Genomic DNA, 13,497 nt, shown 5'->3' with positions numbered 1-13,497 from the left:
TAGAAGTTTAGTTATATGAGCAAGCGTCGATCGTTTTGCCTACGTACATAAAAATATCGTTATTTATTAACGATCTTCCTGACCAAGTTTAGTTTGCCCACCAACAGAAATGATGTTGCATGCTGATGATCATAAGCGTAGGAACAGATTAATTTATTTTTTGGGGGTGGTGGCTGAAGTTGACGAGTTGTCAAGTGCAAACCGAGCACTTGAAGCAAGTTATAAGACCTTTGTCATTTAGTTGCACTTCTCGATAATTTACACGATATGCAAGTATATAGTACTTTTATATAAAAAGTTTCCATAACGAACTATAGGCAATATACCGACAGAAACTTGAGTTCGTCTCTTTTAATTGTGACATCCAGTAACTGTCTTGAGATACAGGGAAAGATTACAGCGAATAAAGGTGTAGACAGAATAAAGATATAGATTTTGACAATATTTACCTTCAAAATTACTCAGATCAATATTAGATCTTATGAATTTAATGATTTTAAGAGTAGAATTGAATATTTCAAAAACTTTCCTCGTGTTGTAAGAAAGTGGAACTTAATTATTGGACAGTGATGTCAATTTTTAATTTTTATTTAAATTATTGTTTGTTTCGCGCTATAAAAACTCGAAACTATGGGATCACAATGAGGAATACACAGTCGCAATAACTTATATGTTAATTATAGTAATTAACAGAGGTAAATCGCATGAAAAATGTCTGCTGATTTAAAACAGTTTCGTGTTTCATTGTATATCACATTTCACATGAATACAACACCATCAATACGAACGGAGCAAATACAAATAATTTACTGGGAAAAAGAAACACAGGCAACGATGAAACAAAATACGCTTGTTTTGTCATTTGTGTTTTCGCAATTTGAATATTCACTAAGCTTTCCACGCTAATGGTCTTAAATTAAATTCCTTTCACATCCGATGGCGTTAATAATCCATCGTTTTCGTTGACCATTCGACTGTTAAATGTAAACAACAGTTAAGTCAAGATATTTGGGGAACACAAACGCTTCATTTGTAGTTGGCGTTTGCAGCGTGTCCATCAAGTCAAAACGTCAAAAGATGCTCGATAACGCACGTTATGATTTTTGGTTCTTCAACGTCTTCCTCTTAATTACTTGCTTAACAACATTTTCAGCTGGCAGTGAAAATATACAGCGTAATATTGTACATCGCAACGTAAGGTCATTGAATGGCACATCCAGTGATTTTTACAATGGTACAGCGAGACACATGAAAGTACTAAACATTACTTTGAAAGAGGTAGTTAAAACAGTAAAAATGCCCACAACAATGTCGTCTTTAAAACAAGACACCACCATGAAATCAACATCTCCACCATTGATAGTAAAATTAGATTGTAGGAAAGCGTATTCGTGCAACAAAAAATGTACAGACGGTGTAAAATTTACTGTGTACTCAAGTTCCAATAGCCCTCGTCAAGAAGACTGCAATTGTGATCATGCTTGTAATGAAGTCTTTGGAGATTGTTGTGGCGATTTTGAGCGTTCATGCCCTATTGCTAAGAAGAATTTGACAAATCTATTTGATTATTTCCCTCAACATAACGCCTGGCGTTGTGTATATTTTCCAATACATGGTGATGGTTGTTCAACAGAACCTCGTGGCTCATGGATGATTGCAGGATGCCCTAACACTTGGCCTGACGACCATGTAAAGTTCCAATGCCATCATCCCGTTGACAAGTTGCATGGACAAACTTATCGTTCATACCTCCCAGTTGTCAGTATTTCAAATTTACTGTCGTACAGAAACCAATACTGCGCTCAATGCAATAATGTTTCCAAATATGAACATTGGACGATGATATTTAATGAGCACACTATTCCTCCTCCTAATTATTCTCCAAGTGATTTCACAAAATTTATTTCAAAATACAGTAATGAGCTTGTTGGTCTGCAACCTAAAGAAGGACAACGCATGCGTCGGTGTACATACTTTGACGTAATCACATCTTGCCCCAACTCGACTACTATGAAAAATAAGCTGGAGTGTGCGCAAGGGACTGTCGGTCTCGTTCAAGAAATGCATTCGAGAGAAAAGATATTCAAGAATCGAGCTTGTGCATCCTGTAACGGATACAATTTAGTCTGTGGGGTGTCTAAAACCAGATTTGATGGATGCTTAGTTCTACCGAGTATAAATCGTGCTCTTAGTTTGCGAGATTACGGCTTGTCGACAAGAATAGAATCTTGTCGAAAAAATGAAGCTTTTGATAAATACATTGGGAGGTGTCGAAAGATTTATAACATCAATGAGTTAAACAGAGGAAATGATGATGTATACCAACTTACTTTGTTTATGTTGAGAAACCCAAATATTGGCTATCAATTTTCTCTTTTTGAACTGAAGGTTTCTCTTTCTGATCACTACTCCTTGAACAAGTCTCAAATTTCTGAACTCAACATACTTCCGACAACTTCATCTGAAGGTCCAGCATATCAGCTATCTTTCAACATTCGTTTAACTCCATTGTTAAGTTTTGTTTTAGCAACAAAACGAGAACTAAGTAATAGCTCAAATGAAACGATAACACTTCGACGTCTCTTTAGATTCAGGCAAGCGTTTCAGTTACACTTAGGCACCTCCTCGACATCTTTCACGGTTTATCGTCAGGAAATTCGTCAGGTCAATTGCACTCGTCCACACTCCTATAACCCTCATGAATACGTCATCCAAGAAGATTTAAGTATCCGTATTTTGAGCACCAATGTGACCTATGAACAGTACGAATATTTTGTGAAAAATTTGACGAGTAACGCAACAGTTACAGTTTGTCTTAAAACTACACCCTATTGTTCGGCTGTTTTCATCCAACTTAACTCGACAGAATTTTATTTAACAGACAATTTAACATTGGTTTACAATTCTCTGTCATTTAAGCTTGGTGATTACGTGTACCGGGGTGAAAAGTTTTATGTGTGTGTCAATTTTACCAGAAACTATGAAATATCAACCAGAAAATGGCCAAAAGATCACATAGCTTTGGTAGTTATTACTTGGATTGGATTTATATCATCCATTGTTTGTTTGATCGTTTTGATGATTACCTATTGTGCATTTGAAGATCTGCGTAATTTGCCAGGAAAGAATCTTTTAAATTTATCTTTTACGTTGTGCATGGCTGAGATACTCTGGTTAGTAGGTTCTTTTCCAGATGAATATTCAACAGCTTGTGCAATTATAGCTAGGGCAAATCATTATTTCTTTTTGGCATTTTTCTCTTCGTGCTTTGTTATCGCTTTTCATTCTTGCATGGTATTTGGTCGAAAATTGTCGATTCGTCGTACTCCAACTGAAGAAAAGAAGATTTTCTTCAAGTATTGTCTAGTTGTGTGGCTACTTCCGGCTATATTTCTTATCATCTTTGGTATTCTAGATCACATTGATGTACTGGTTATAGATTACGGTCGTGTAGATGCATGTTGGCTGGGCACTAAAAAATCCAAAATACTTCTTTTTATCGTTCCATTTGGCATAATTTTGCTGCTTAATCTTGCTCTGTTCATTGCGGTTTCTTTGCGTCTTCGTGAAAATCAAAAGACAAACTTAAAACAACTTGGTGTTGATGGAAGAAAACGTGGAGTGCAAAACGTTAAAGTTTGCATAAGGTTATCAACGTTGATGGGATTTTCTTGGCTATTTGGATTACTACAGATTGTAACAGAAGATAAAACTGATGTATTTGCCTATGTCTTTGTAATATTTGTCAGCTTTCAAGGATTGTTTATTTGTGTGGCCTTCTTATTTCGAAAGAAATCTTACGAACTTTATCGTAGTTTTGTATCGAAAAATTTGACATCTTCGAAAGAGAAAAGTACACGAACAACTGGATTCCAGGAAACTCATCTGTGATATGTATTCTCTACTTCTGAAATCTTCATTTATGTTGCTCATATTGACATTAAGGGATGGGAATGGTAATGTTGTTTTTATCATAACTGCACAGATGATTGGAAATTGGTTCATCGCTTGTGTCCTTTGCCAATTACATGACAAATCCAAAGCCGCGTTTACAGAACAATCCTCAGCGAAGTTGTATAATTTAACACTTTGAAATGAGTTGTTGTGTAGCTGAAATACAAACTCGCTTCAACTTTTGAGAGAACAGCATAAAAAAAATAGTTGTTGATATGGATAAACGTATATTATACTTAGCTATATTAAGTTTTTTTTTGTCAAATCAAACTGATTTCCGTAAAGATAGTGACAAAGAAAACTTGACCAAAAGTAGAATAAATATATGTAATTAACAGCAACTAGAAATCGTACAAAGAATTCACGTGGTAATAAAGTCTAATTTTTTGACTGTTAAGGAGAGCGATCACTTAGTTACGAAATATTTTACATATCGCACATAACAATTGCGTTATAAGTGTTCTTTAATAAACTATAAAGAATATGATTAAGAAATGTACAACGAAAAACAAGTTTATATTATTGTCCATATATATCCAAGTTCATATGCTTTTACAGCCTCAGCCATGTGTCATCATATCTGAAGACAATTCTCTGTCAATTTCGTCTCTCAATGCTTTCAAACAATCAGTTGTATAACACGTGCCTCCAATGTCAGGGGTAAGATACTAAAAAACAAAACATTTAATAAAAAACTTGAAAGCAAGATATTTTATGTGTGCTATTTATAGTAAATAACAGAGGTAAATAAAAATGCCCGATTGATTTTTACATGAAAACTACAAGTTAAAACGTGCAGTTTTTCACCATACCTGTCCTTGAGAAATAACTCTGTAAATGGCGTTGTTGATAAGAGCTGCGTGGGACTCAAAACTATACAAGAGGAAAGTAAAATGTCCTTTTAAGTACTTATAAATGGAATAAATTGAAAATAAAATTAGAAACAGAATATTGAGGTTTTATATAGAACAAAATCATACCCAATGTGCTTCAACATTAGAGTACTTGCAAACAAAAAACCAAATGGGTTTGAGATATTTTTTCCAACCAAATCTGCGCCTGTGTTTCGAGTTCCCTGATAAAGCAAAATCCTGAACTGATACGGAGTTTTGATTAACATATTCCAAAACAATAAACTTCAAAATTTTTGAATATAATATTTGATAAAAGAAAAAATTGACCGTAATTCAAAATCAGTAGTAGCTATAGACGTACAGATTCAAATAAAGAATAGTTTTCTCCAATATTCTCGCCAGGTACCATACCCGGTCCACCAACCAAAGATGTCGCTATATTACTGATGATATTACCATATAAATTGGGCATCACCATTACATCAAATTGTTCTGGATGTGCTACAAGCTATATAAAAGAGCGCGAAAAATTTTATCAATGAAAGTTGATCAATTTGGTTGACGATTGGCAATTGCGCCTAAGGGCAGGATTATGAAACAGGACTTCTTCATTTGTCTTTAATGGGTATAAACTTTGCTTTTGTAGAGTTCAATATGCATTGCTTACTTGCATACAGCAATTATCAATAATCATGGAATTGTATTCAATGTCAGGATAATTATTTGCTACTTCCTCGCAACAACCAAGAAAAAGACCATCACCAAGTTTCCTGAAAATGAAAATATTACTATAACAGGATTTTACAAACATGCGAGGTGAGATAAGTTGTAAAAAAATTATCATACATAATGTTGGCTTTGTGAATTGCGGTAACCTTCTTCCGGTTGTTTTTCCTCGCGTATTCGAACGCAAACTTGGCGATTTTTGTGCATTTATCTTCGGTCATTATTTTGAGGCATTCAACCACCCCCGACACATTCTATAATGGAAATGCGCCATAAAATAGTGTATTTTTCATCCAGCTTCTGTGTACTGTTTTTATGGCGATGATGTAATAATTGAATGTAAACGTAAGTAGATGATTAGTCAATATGTGAACGGAGAAATACATTACAGTCGAACCTCGAATTACTGGACATCTTACGTAAACGGACAATAGGTCATGGTCCCAAGTGTGTTCGCTTACGGGATGTTTGACTGTGACAATATGCGCAACAAAATTTTAAAAGAACAATGAAACATAGAAAAAAGGTTATAATCATGGTTGAATATCAATAGGCAATCACAAATTATGAATTGAAATTAGCCAATTTAATAATATAGAAATAAAAAAAGATAAAAGTAGTTGTGTAGTATTCAACATTGAACATAGTCACATAATTGAAACGGAGAAAATTTTGTGAAAAGTTAGAATCAACAATGCGTCAACTTTTCATCAAAGTACCTCATGCTCCAAATGACTATATTCACCTTCTGTGTTTTCACGAATCATTATCAGGTCAACATTTTCATGTCTGAATATAGAAGAGAGTGAGTTGAAGAAATAGAATATTTTAGTTTTCTAGCAGTATATATGAATAATTTATATCTCACCGTGTCCTGATATTTTCAAATGACTTGCATTTAACAACATTGGCGTACAAGTCTAGTTTTACTCTATAAATTAATGACGTAACATATGAAGGTAAAACATTACATCATGAATGCACGACACGTGAACGTCTTACCGCAGTTCTACGTTCAGAGATTTAAAGCTAGGATCTTCAATAGGAGTGTGGAGATTTCCTACGCAATAAAAAATACACTTTCAGTAAAATCTGGCAGTGTGTATTTTATGCGCGCGCATCGTCATTGTGACACCTTTAAGGGCAACGCCATTTCGTTGAATGGAAATTAGAACATCTTCCAATTTATCTGTCATCTGCTGACCATCAACTAAGCCACTAAAGAAGAATGAAAGAGAATCACTGGGAAATGATGCGCATGGCTATTTTTCCAACTTGCAGTTGCAATACATATTTTTATTGTGATTATTTGCACATGTAATTGTTTGCAAATGGTTCAATCAATTGACAATTAAAGAACATGAATTATGAAAGCTAGAATTCATCCTGAAGTCAAGGGAAATATTTTGTTAAAAGGAAATTTCTAGTTACAAAATCAAGGCATTTATGTTATCTACACACTAAAATATGTTCCAAATCATTTGCACAAAAAGTTGATATTTTAACAGATTGATATTTTATGTTATTCAAAGCTTTCCCATCAAAAATATTTTCTACATGGAAAGTTTCAAAACTAGATGGAAGTGTCTAAGATAAGAAACATGGTCTGGAAACAGTGTTGAAATGAATGCCATGGCAACCAGTCAGTAGGTATTATATCTCATAATGTTGTCAATATCAGAAAGATAATTATTTAAGTGTACTCAAAATATCCTACTTCAAAGTTGTCAAGTTGTCATTATTGCACAGAAACCAACCTTAATTCCAGGACTTCAAAATTAACTGGAACACCAACATGTCTATACAACAATAAGGGAAGAAATTAGAGGGACCTAGCTCTCCAATACATTGAACACATTTTCATGATTTTTATCATTGCAAAAACCCTTAGATAAGGGTAAATGGATATAAAAAATCACCAGGGCAAAGAAAAAACAGAAAAAAGAAAGATCACAAGAGTAGATGTAATTGTTTGGTGTTTCAAGAAGTATTTCATTAACTAACATTGAGAATCATACAAAATAAGCCTATAGGGTTACTTTGTGACTTCAATAAATCATCTGTCAATCAAACTCCAGGTTACAGCAGCCCTCCTAACCAAACATATTTTTCACCATCTGCAAAGTTTTATGGTGTTCAAAAAGTCTTGGGTGATACATTTGGCCATGTACAATTAAATCTCGCTATGGTCCCATGACAAAGATTGAAGTCAACAAAGTATGTTTTCATATTTATGTCATTGCAATGTGCCCTAAAGGTAACACTTACTTGAATAAATCTTGGACTGTGTTTGCAAGCTCAGGTCCTATTCCATCACCTGGGATAAGTGTAACAGTTTGCCAACCACCATATTTTGCTGGAGGTGGTGACCTAAAAAATCCCTACAACACAAGCAATTTTACAAACAATTACAATGGTAACTAGACTTCAGTGGAATCATCTATAAAAATTCCATGAAAAAATTTGAAAATATACTAGAAAGCATCTTAGCAAGCACTAAGAAATAAAATGATAAAATCTATGACCTTGGCGTACAGGAGTTACAGTGCATGATTGATAGCATAGTACCCACATGATTAGAGGCCAGCGAGCGATGATTTAAGAATATTCCACGGCGATGCAACGTTGTGAGCAAATGCCGAACCAGTATCCCAGATTTGTTGAGCATCTTAATCAGATTTAATGATACGTAACTATGATTATTATCAAGACAGAGAAAGCCTAAACGTTTTTTCGTCAGTCAATATACACACAAACTCGTTATCATATCACGTTATGATATAAATACCACTTATAAATACTGTGATGGTTATAAGTTATATCCACTGATCTGGTTACGCTGGTTACGCAGGTAACGGTTCGTTTTACAAACAACCTGACAAACAACAGCACTAACAACAGCAAGACACATTTGGATACTGCGCATGCGCTGATCCTAACTCCTAAAATATTGTTACGGCGATGAAGTTTCTATATAGCTCATTCGAAAGAGCTCGACAGGGCAAAATAAAAAACTAAAGGTAAGCCTTGAAGTTCTTTCACACAAGTACAATTAAAGTCACAAAGTCACAAATTAAAGATCTTGAGAATAAACGTGCAGGTCTATTGGCTAGTGCCGCAGCTTCAAATATGTTTAGATACATTTAAAACACAAAATTCTGAATGGTTTTACATTATACAATGGTTTTACTGTATATAATGGTATGCTCACAATATCCAAAATTCAGCTATTCAGGATTTAGCAACAATATGGTGTATTAATAATCAGGGTTTTTTCAAGTTGGACAAAATAAGTAGACCTTTCACCTTTTAAACTGGCTATAACGGTCACAAGCCCGGAATGCCGTGATTCGCTTCGACGTTTGCAGCTCATGTTAGTTATGAGGACAGTGAGTGGAAGGTTTACAGATACTGTTTTGTATGATATGCTTATTAAGTTGAGAAATGAAAAACATGATTAAGGTGTTTCACTAAAAACATTACTCGCAATAAGCTTATTGCTATTATGTTTTAAATAGCGAGTGCGGCATTTAATTGTTTAAGTTCTTGTAAAGAGCTCGATGAGAGCCTTCAGAATTCAGATTCAGATGGCGTAAAGATCATCGCCGTAACTCCAATCTCCAATCTGACTACAATACTGTATAAGATAGGATCTGCGCATGCGCAAATCTTACTGCGATTACCATGAGTCACTGACATGGATTTGTAATCCCAGTCCTTCTGCTTCCAGTCCTTTTGCTGGTAGCCATCAAACCTTGGCTGTATTTTCAAGAAGAAGGAATACGAATCCATAGCCATCAACAAACATGATCATCTATAAAGATCGCATTTCTGGTATGATTGATTTAAAAAATTCTTATGAATAAGCAGATTGTTTCAAAACGTCCTATTTTGTGTTTGTTTTCATTTTTTCAATGTCAATGATTGGGACTATTTAGTATTATGTCCAGTAAACATCGATGATGACACGAATAATTTGTTAGTGAGAATATTCTGTTACTGCCCATGGTAACGTTACTAACGCTTTGATTTGATACTTAACTTTATTTTATATAGAAATCTTATTTTAAAGATTTCTTATGTTCAAATGCTTGTGTTTTTAGGTGACGAGTTATTCTCGGATAGTTTTCCTATGAAACTTATTGATGACTTGTATTATGAAGTTGAAGGAAAGGTAAGCTTGATTAATTTTTCATGTAACCGGGTTCCATTATTACTGAGCTGAGTCGTTGCTCAATATATATATGAACTTGTACATAGAAATAATAATATTAACATGTCTTATATTTTTCCGTATTTATGTCTTTCCAAAACAAAGCTTAATTTATGACGTACAATTGCATACAATATTGACATACGTTGTGTGTGATATTCAATATTAAGACTGAGGATTGCCTTACCTTACAAAATGCAAAGCAAAGCCAGTACATTTATTATTCAATAATTCAAAACGAAGCATGTATTTGACTTGATTTGTCAATTTAATCATTTGACCTTATGCAATATGTGTGTTTTTTTTATTTGATTTGAATTGTTTTATACAGACAGTTGCAGAATCATCTGGTGGCATTGATGACTCATTGATTGGTGGAAACAAATCTGCAGAGGAACCCAGTGCTGAAGAATATAATGCTGAGACAACATATGGTTGTAACATAGTTTTTAATCATCGATTATCAGCAGCTCCAGTTATTTCAAAAAAAGATTATTCTGCTGTAATCAAACCATATGTGAAAAAAATTTACGATAGTTTGATTGCGGAGGGGAAGACCGAGGATGCAGCTGTATTCAAATCTGGCATGGGTGAAGTTGTAAAGAAAATAAAAGGAATGTGGGATGATCTTGTACCATATACAGGTGAAAGTTTAAACCAAGATGCTATGATGTGTTTCATGAATTATCGAGAAAATGGTGACCCATACATGATCTTTTTCAAGCATGGACTTGTTGAAGAGAAGTGTGTAAGTATTTCCAGTCTTTCTACCTGCACATTTCAGGAGAGATAAATTACTTTCATCATACTCTCAATTGCCAATCATTAAATTATACAATAAAAGTGATATAAAGCTAGTGCTGATTGGTCTATAGGTGAATTTACATTAGTCTGTGCTAATTGATCTTGGCTTAATCAATTAAATCAATCAGTCAATCAATCAAAGAGAATTTGGGAATCAATCATGAATACATCTAAAAGGAAATATTAAAATGGTTGTGTCAAATTTATCTGTTTTGCAGTATAAAGGGAATAAGAGACATTTTTGTAGCTGCACTGGTTTGTGTAAACCTCAGTTAGTGACAACTCTTGAACAGGATCAGTCTTTGATCGTGGGATTGCAGTTATCTGTTCTTGAGTTCTCCAGAAGGTGCCTGTGCAGGCAAAGTAATCATCCTTTATTTCGTGATTGCAAAATTTTATTTCCATTTAAATATCACCGATCCAAGGCGGCTAGATGTTTTTCTTGCTAGAGGCTCAAGTTTGTCAATGTTCTTCACCTAACTTTCTGTAACATTGAACAAAAAATATAGACTTCAACTGCTAATCTTTATTAGAGATAGCAGACATGATCAATTTTAAAAATTGTTTTATTGTTGAGTTCATTTTATTATATTTTCAGAATTTTCCTTTGTTTTTTTTTTAGTGAACTGAATGAATGGCAAATAGAAATACAAACAGATAAGATAATTTTATTTTTTTGGTTTTAATTAATTGTACGCCATTAAAAGCAACAAATAATAAAATTGTATAGTCTAGACTGGTGGATGCAAATTTTCTATGGGTTGCTATCACATGAAGAATTTGTTCCCATCAGCTAAAATATTCATGAAGTAACATTGAACTATTATTAGTTCGTGTATATCGATTTCTTGTTTGTGATTTTTCTTGCCATATTTTGATGGAATACATTCACTGCTTGACATTCAAATTTTATTTGCCATAAATTAAGGAATTAAAATATATTTTCTACATGGCTGCATATTCTACCCCTATCTTTTTTTAATCCTTATGCTGAATGTGTTTAATCCTAAAAGCCAAATGTTTTTAATTCTTATGTTGAATGTGTTTAATCCTGAAAGCCAAATGTTTTTAATCCTTATGCTGAATGTGTTTAATCCTGAAAGCCAAATGTTTTTAATCCTTATGCTGAATGTGTTTAATCCTGAAAGCCAAATGTTTTTAATCCTTATGTTGAATGTGTTTAATCCTGAAAGCCAAATGTTTTTAATCCTTATGCTGAAGGGCAATTCCACAACATAGACAAAACATAAGAGAAAAATCTTATTATAGTTCTTTGTGAAAAACATATCAATAGTTATAGATAATGACCTTAAGTGCATAGAAATTGAAGCTTGGGCTTAAAACATCAATTCTGAGAATTTTGTAGGCATGATAATTGGTGGCCTCAACTCAATAATTATGCGGTCACAATATGGACGACATTTAGGGATAAAAATTTTAAGTATTAAATGTTACTGAGAAGGTTGATTTCAACAACAATCAATTGAATAAGTCTTAAGATGTGATAGGATATGTTTAAATCTAGGTTACCACGTATACGTAACATAATTACACTCATCCATTGAGGTGCCTGTAATATGTAACGTCAGTCACAAAATAAATATAATTTTTATCTTCTTTAGAAAATTACTTAATAGAATTTCTAAAAGACACTTTGCATTATAAATTTATACTCTTACAAGCAATAAAAGCTAACAAGATAAAAAAATATATAGTTCTGTCTCCAATATGACAAGTGGTTAAAACTTGTAACGTCAGTCACATGTAACGTCAGTCACACCATAGAAAAGCTTTAAATCACGCAAATCACGATAAAATTTAGTACATATGAATTAGATAAAGTCCTTGCACATTCAGTTCATTACTGCTGACTAAAACGCTAAGTAAAATTGTATTTGTGTCTGTTTTTGCGTTATGTTTAATTCACGATGCCACTAACAGCAGCTCAAAGACAAGCTAAACGGAGACAAAAATTGAAAGATACTGATAAATATGAAGAGTATAAAAAAAGAATGCAGAACAACAACGAATAGCGAGGGCTAAAAAGAAAATAAAAGAAAATCGGCTACCAGCGGGTGAGAAAACCAAGTTGCAAGCAGAAAGAAGAAAGCATGTCAGAGCACGTGTTGCTGCATGTCGAGCACGAAAGAAGCAACTGGAATCAAACTATGTCTCACCCCCTACTTCACCAGCTTTTAAAAGTGCACAGGCTTTAGGAAGAGCTGTTTCCAGAGCAAACCGAGCAATAACTCCAGCTTTGCCTCATACACCAAAGCGCAAAAGAGCTGTTGTCCAAAAATTATCACAAAAATTCCAAATAGAATGTGGTATCTCCCGTGATGAAGTCACTCCACAAACAATTGCAAGAAAAATAAGTGATGAAACCATCAATTTGGTAAAAGCGTTTTACGAACGTGATGATATCAGTCGCCAAGCTCCTGGCAGAAAAGAGTTTGTTATAATTCGTGAGGCAGATGGTTCAAAAAAGAAACTTCAAGCTCGGCACCTCAATATGTGTATCATTGAAGTGCATGCACTTTTCAAGGACGCTAACCCAAGTACTAAGATCGGAAAAAGTAAATTTGCTGAGCTGAGACCTAGGCACGTTCTTCTGAGCAGTCAACTACCTCGAAATGTCTGTCTTTGCAAGTATCACGAAAACTTCATTATGGCTATAAAGTAATTCGTATTTTCCCGCCATATGATCACGACCTTCCTGAAAAATTCCTCTGTCAGTCTGTCACGGAAAAATGCTGGTTCAACGAATGTCCCACCTGTAAAGACGCAAAGATGCTCAGAAGTATGTTTTCCTTTGAAGAGGTAGAGCCAGTTACCTGGCATTTTTGGAAGAAAGATGGTGATGATAAATTGTGCAAGATGGTCATGGAAGGCACTACAGATGATCTGTTTAATCATATCTGCTCTGAGCTACCAGCATTCTTAAAG

The 13,497-nt window shown here is 34.2% G+C and overlaps 3 protein-coding genes across 5 annotated transcripts; 2 read left to right on the top strand and 1 right to left on the bottom strand.

Annotated features, from left to right (window-relative positions):
• Positions 1–525: 525 nt before the first annotated feature.
• LOC124447420 lies at positions 526–4,351 on the top strand. The gene has a single exon (XM_046998332.1). The coding sequence runs from the start codon at positions 1,078–1,080 to the stop codon at positions 3,889–3,891; it is 2,814 nt and encodes a 937-aa protein (XP_046854288.1). The 5' UTR covers positions 526–1,077; the 3' UTR covers positions 3,892–4,351.
• LOC124447422 (isocitrate dehydrogenase [NAD] subunit beta, mitochondrial-like) lies at positions 4,268–8,453 on the bottom strand. 3 transcript variants are annotated; one of them, XM_046998336.1, is made up of 14 exons: positions 8,323–8,453; positions 8,107–8,202; positions 7,803–7,915; positions 7,292–7,333; positions 6,670–6,752; positions 6,537–6,594; positions 6,403–6,465; positions 6,254–6,323; positions 5,655–5,788; positions 5,476–5,578; positions 5,170–5,316; positions 4,935–5,029; positions 4,767–4,827; positions 4,268–4,622 (listed from the first exon to the last, which is right to left on the bottom strand). In XM_046998336.1, exons 2-14 carry the CDS (start codon positions 8,200–8,202, stop codon positions 4,515–4,517), a joined length of 1,173 nt encoding a protein of 390 aa, XP_046854292.1. In that variant the 5' UTR covers positions 8,323–8,453; the 3' UTR covers positions 4,268–4,514. The 3 variants fall into 3 exon arrangements, with proteins under 3 accessions (XP_046854292.1, XP_046854291.1, XP_046854293.1); XM_046998335.1 differs by having other exon boundaries at positions 8,107–8,443; XM_046998337.1 differs by lacking the exons at positions 7,803–7,915; positions 8,107–8,202; positions 8,323–8,453 and adding an exon at positions 7,582–7,585.
• Positions 8,454–9,257: 804 nt separating this feature from the next.
• On the top strand, positions 9,258–11,285 carry LOC124447424 (translationally-controlled tumor protein homolog). The gene is made up of 4 exons (XM_046998340.1): positions 9,258–9,368; positions 9,638–9,708; positions 10,079–10,495; positions 11,174–11,285. The coding sequence occupies exons 1-4, from the start codon at positions 9,341–9,343 to the stop codon at positions 11,174–11,176; spliced, it is 519 nt and encodes a 172-aa protein (XP_046854296.1). The 5' UTR covers positions 9,258–9,340; the 3' UTR covers positions 11,177–11,285.
• Positions 11,286–13,497: the final 2,212 nt, after the last annotated feature.

The sequence above is a fragment of the Xenia sp. Carnegie-2017 genome, unplaced genomic scaffold, assembly GCF_021976095.1.
Source record: "Xenia sp. Carnegie-2017 unplaced genomic scaffold, XeniaSp_v1 HiC_scaffold_22, whole genome shotgun sequence".
Lineage (NCBI taxonomy): Eukaryota > Metazoa > Cnidaria > Anthozoa > Malacalcyonacea > Xeniidae > Xenia > Xenia sp. Carnegie-2017.
This window is presented reverse-complemented; position numbering and strand designations above follow the sequence as displayed.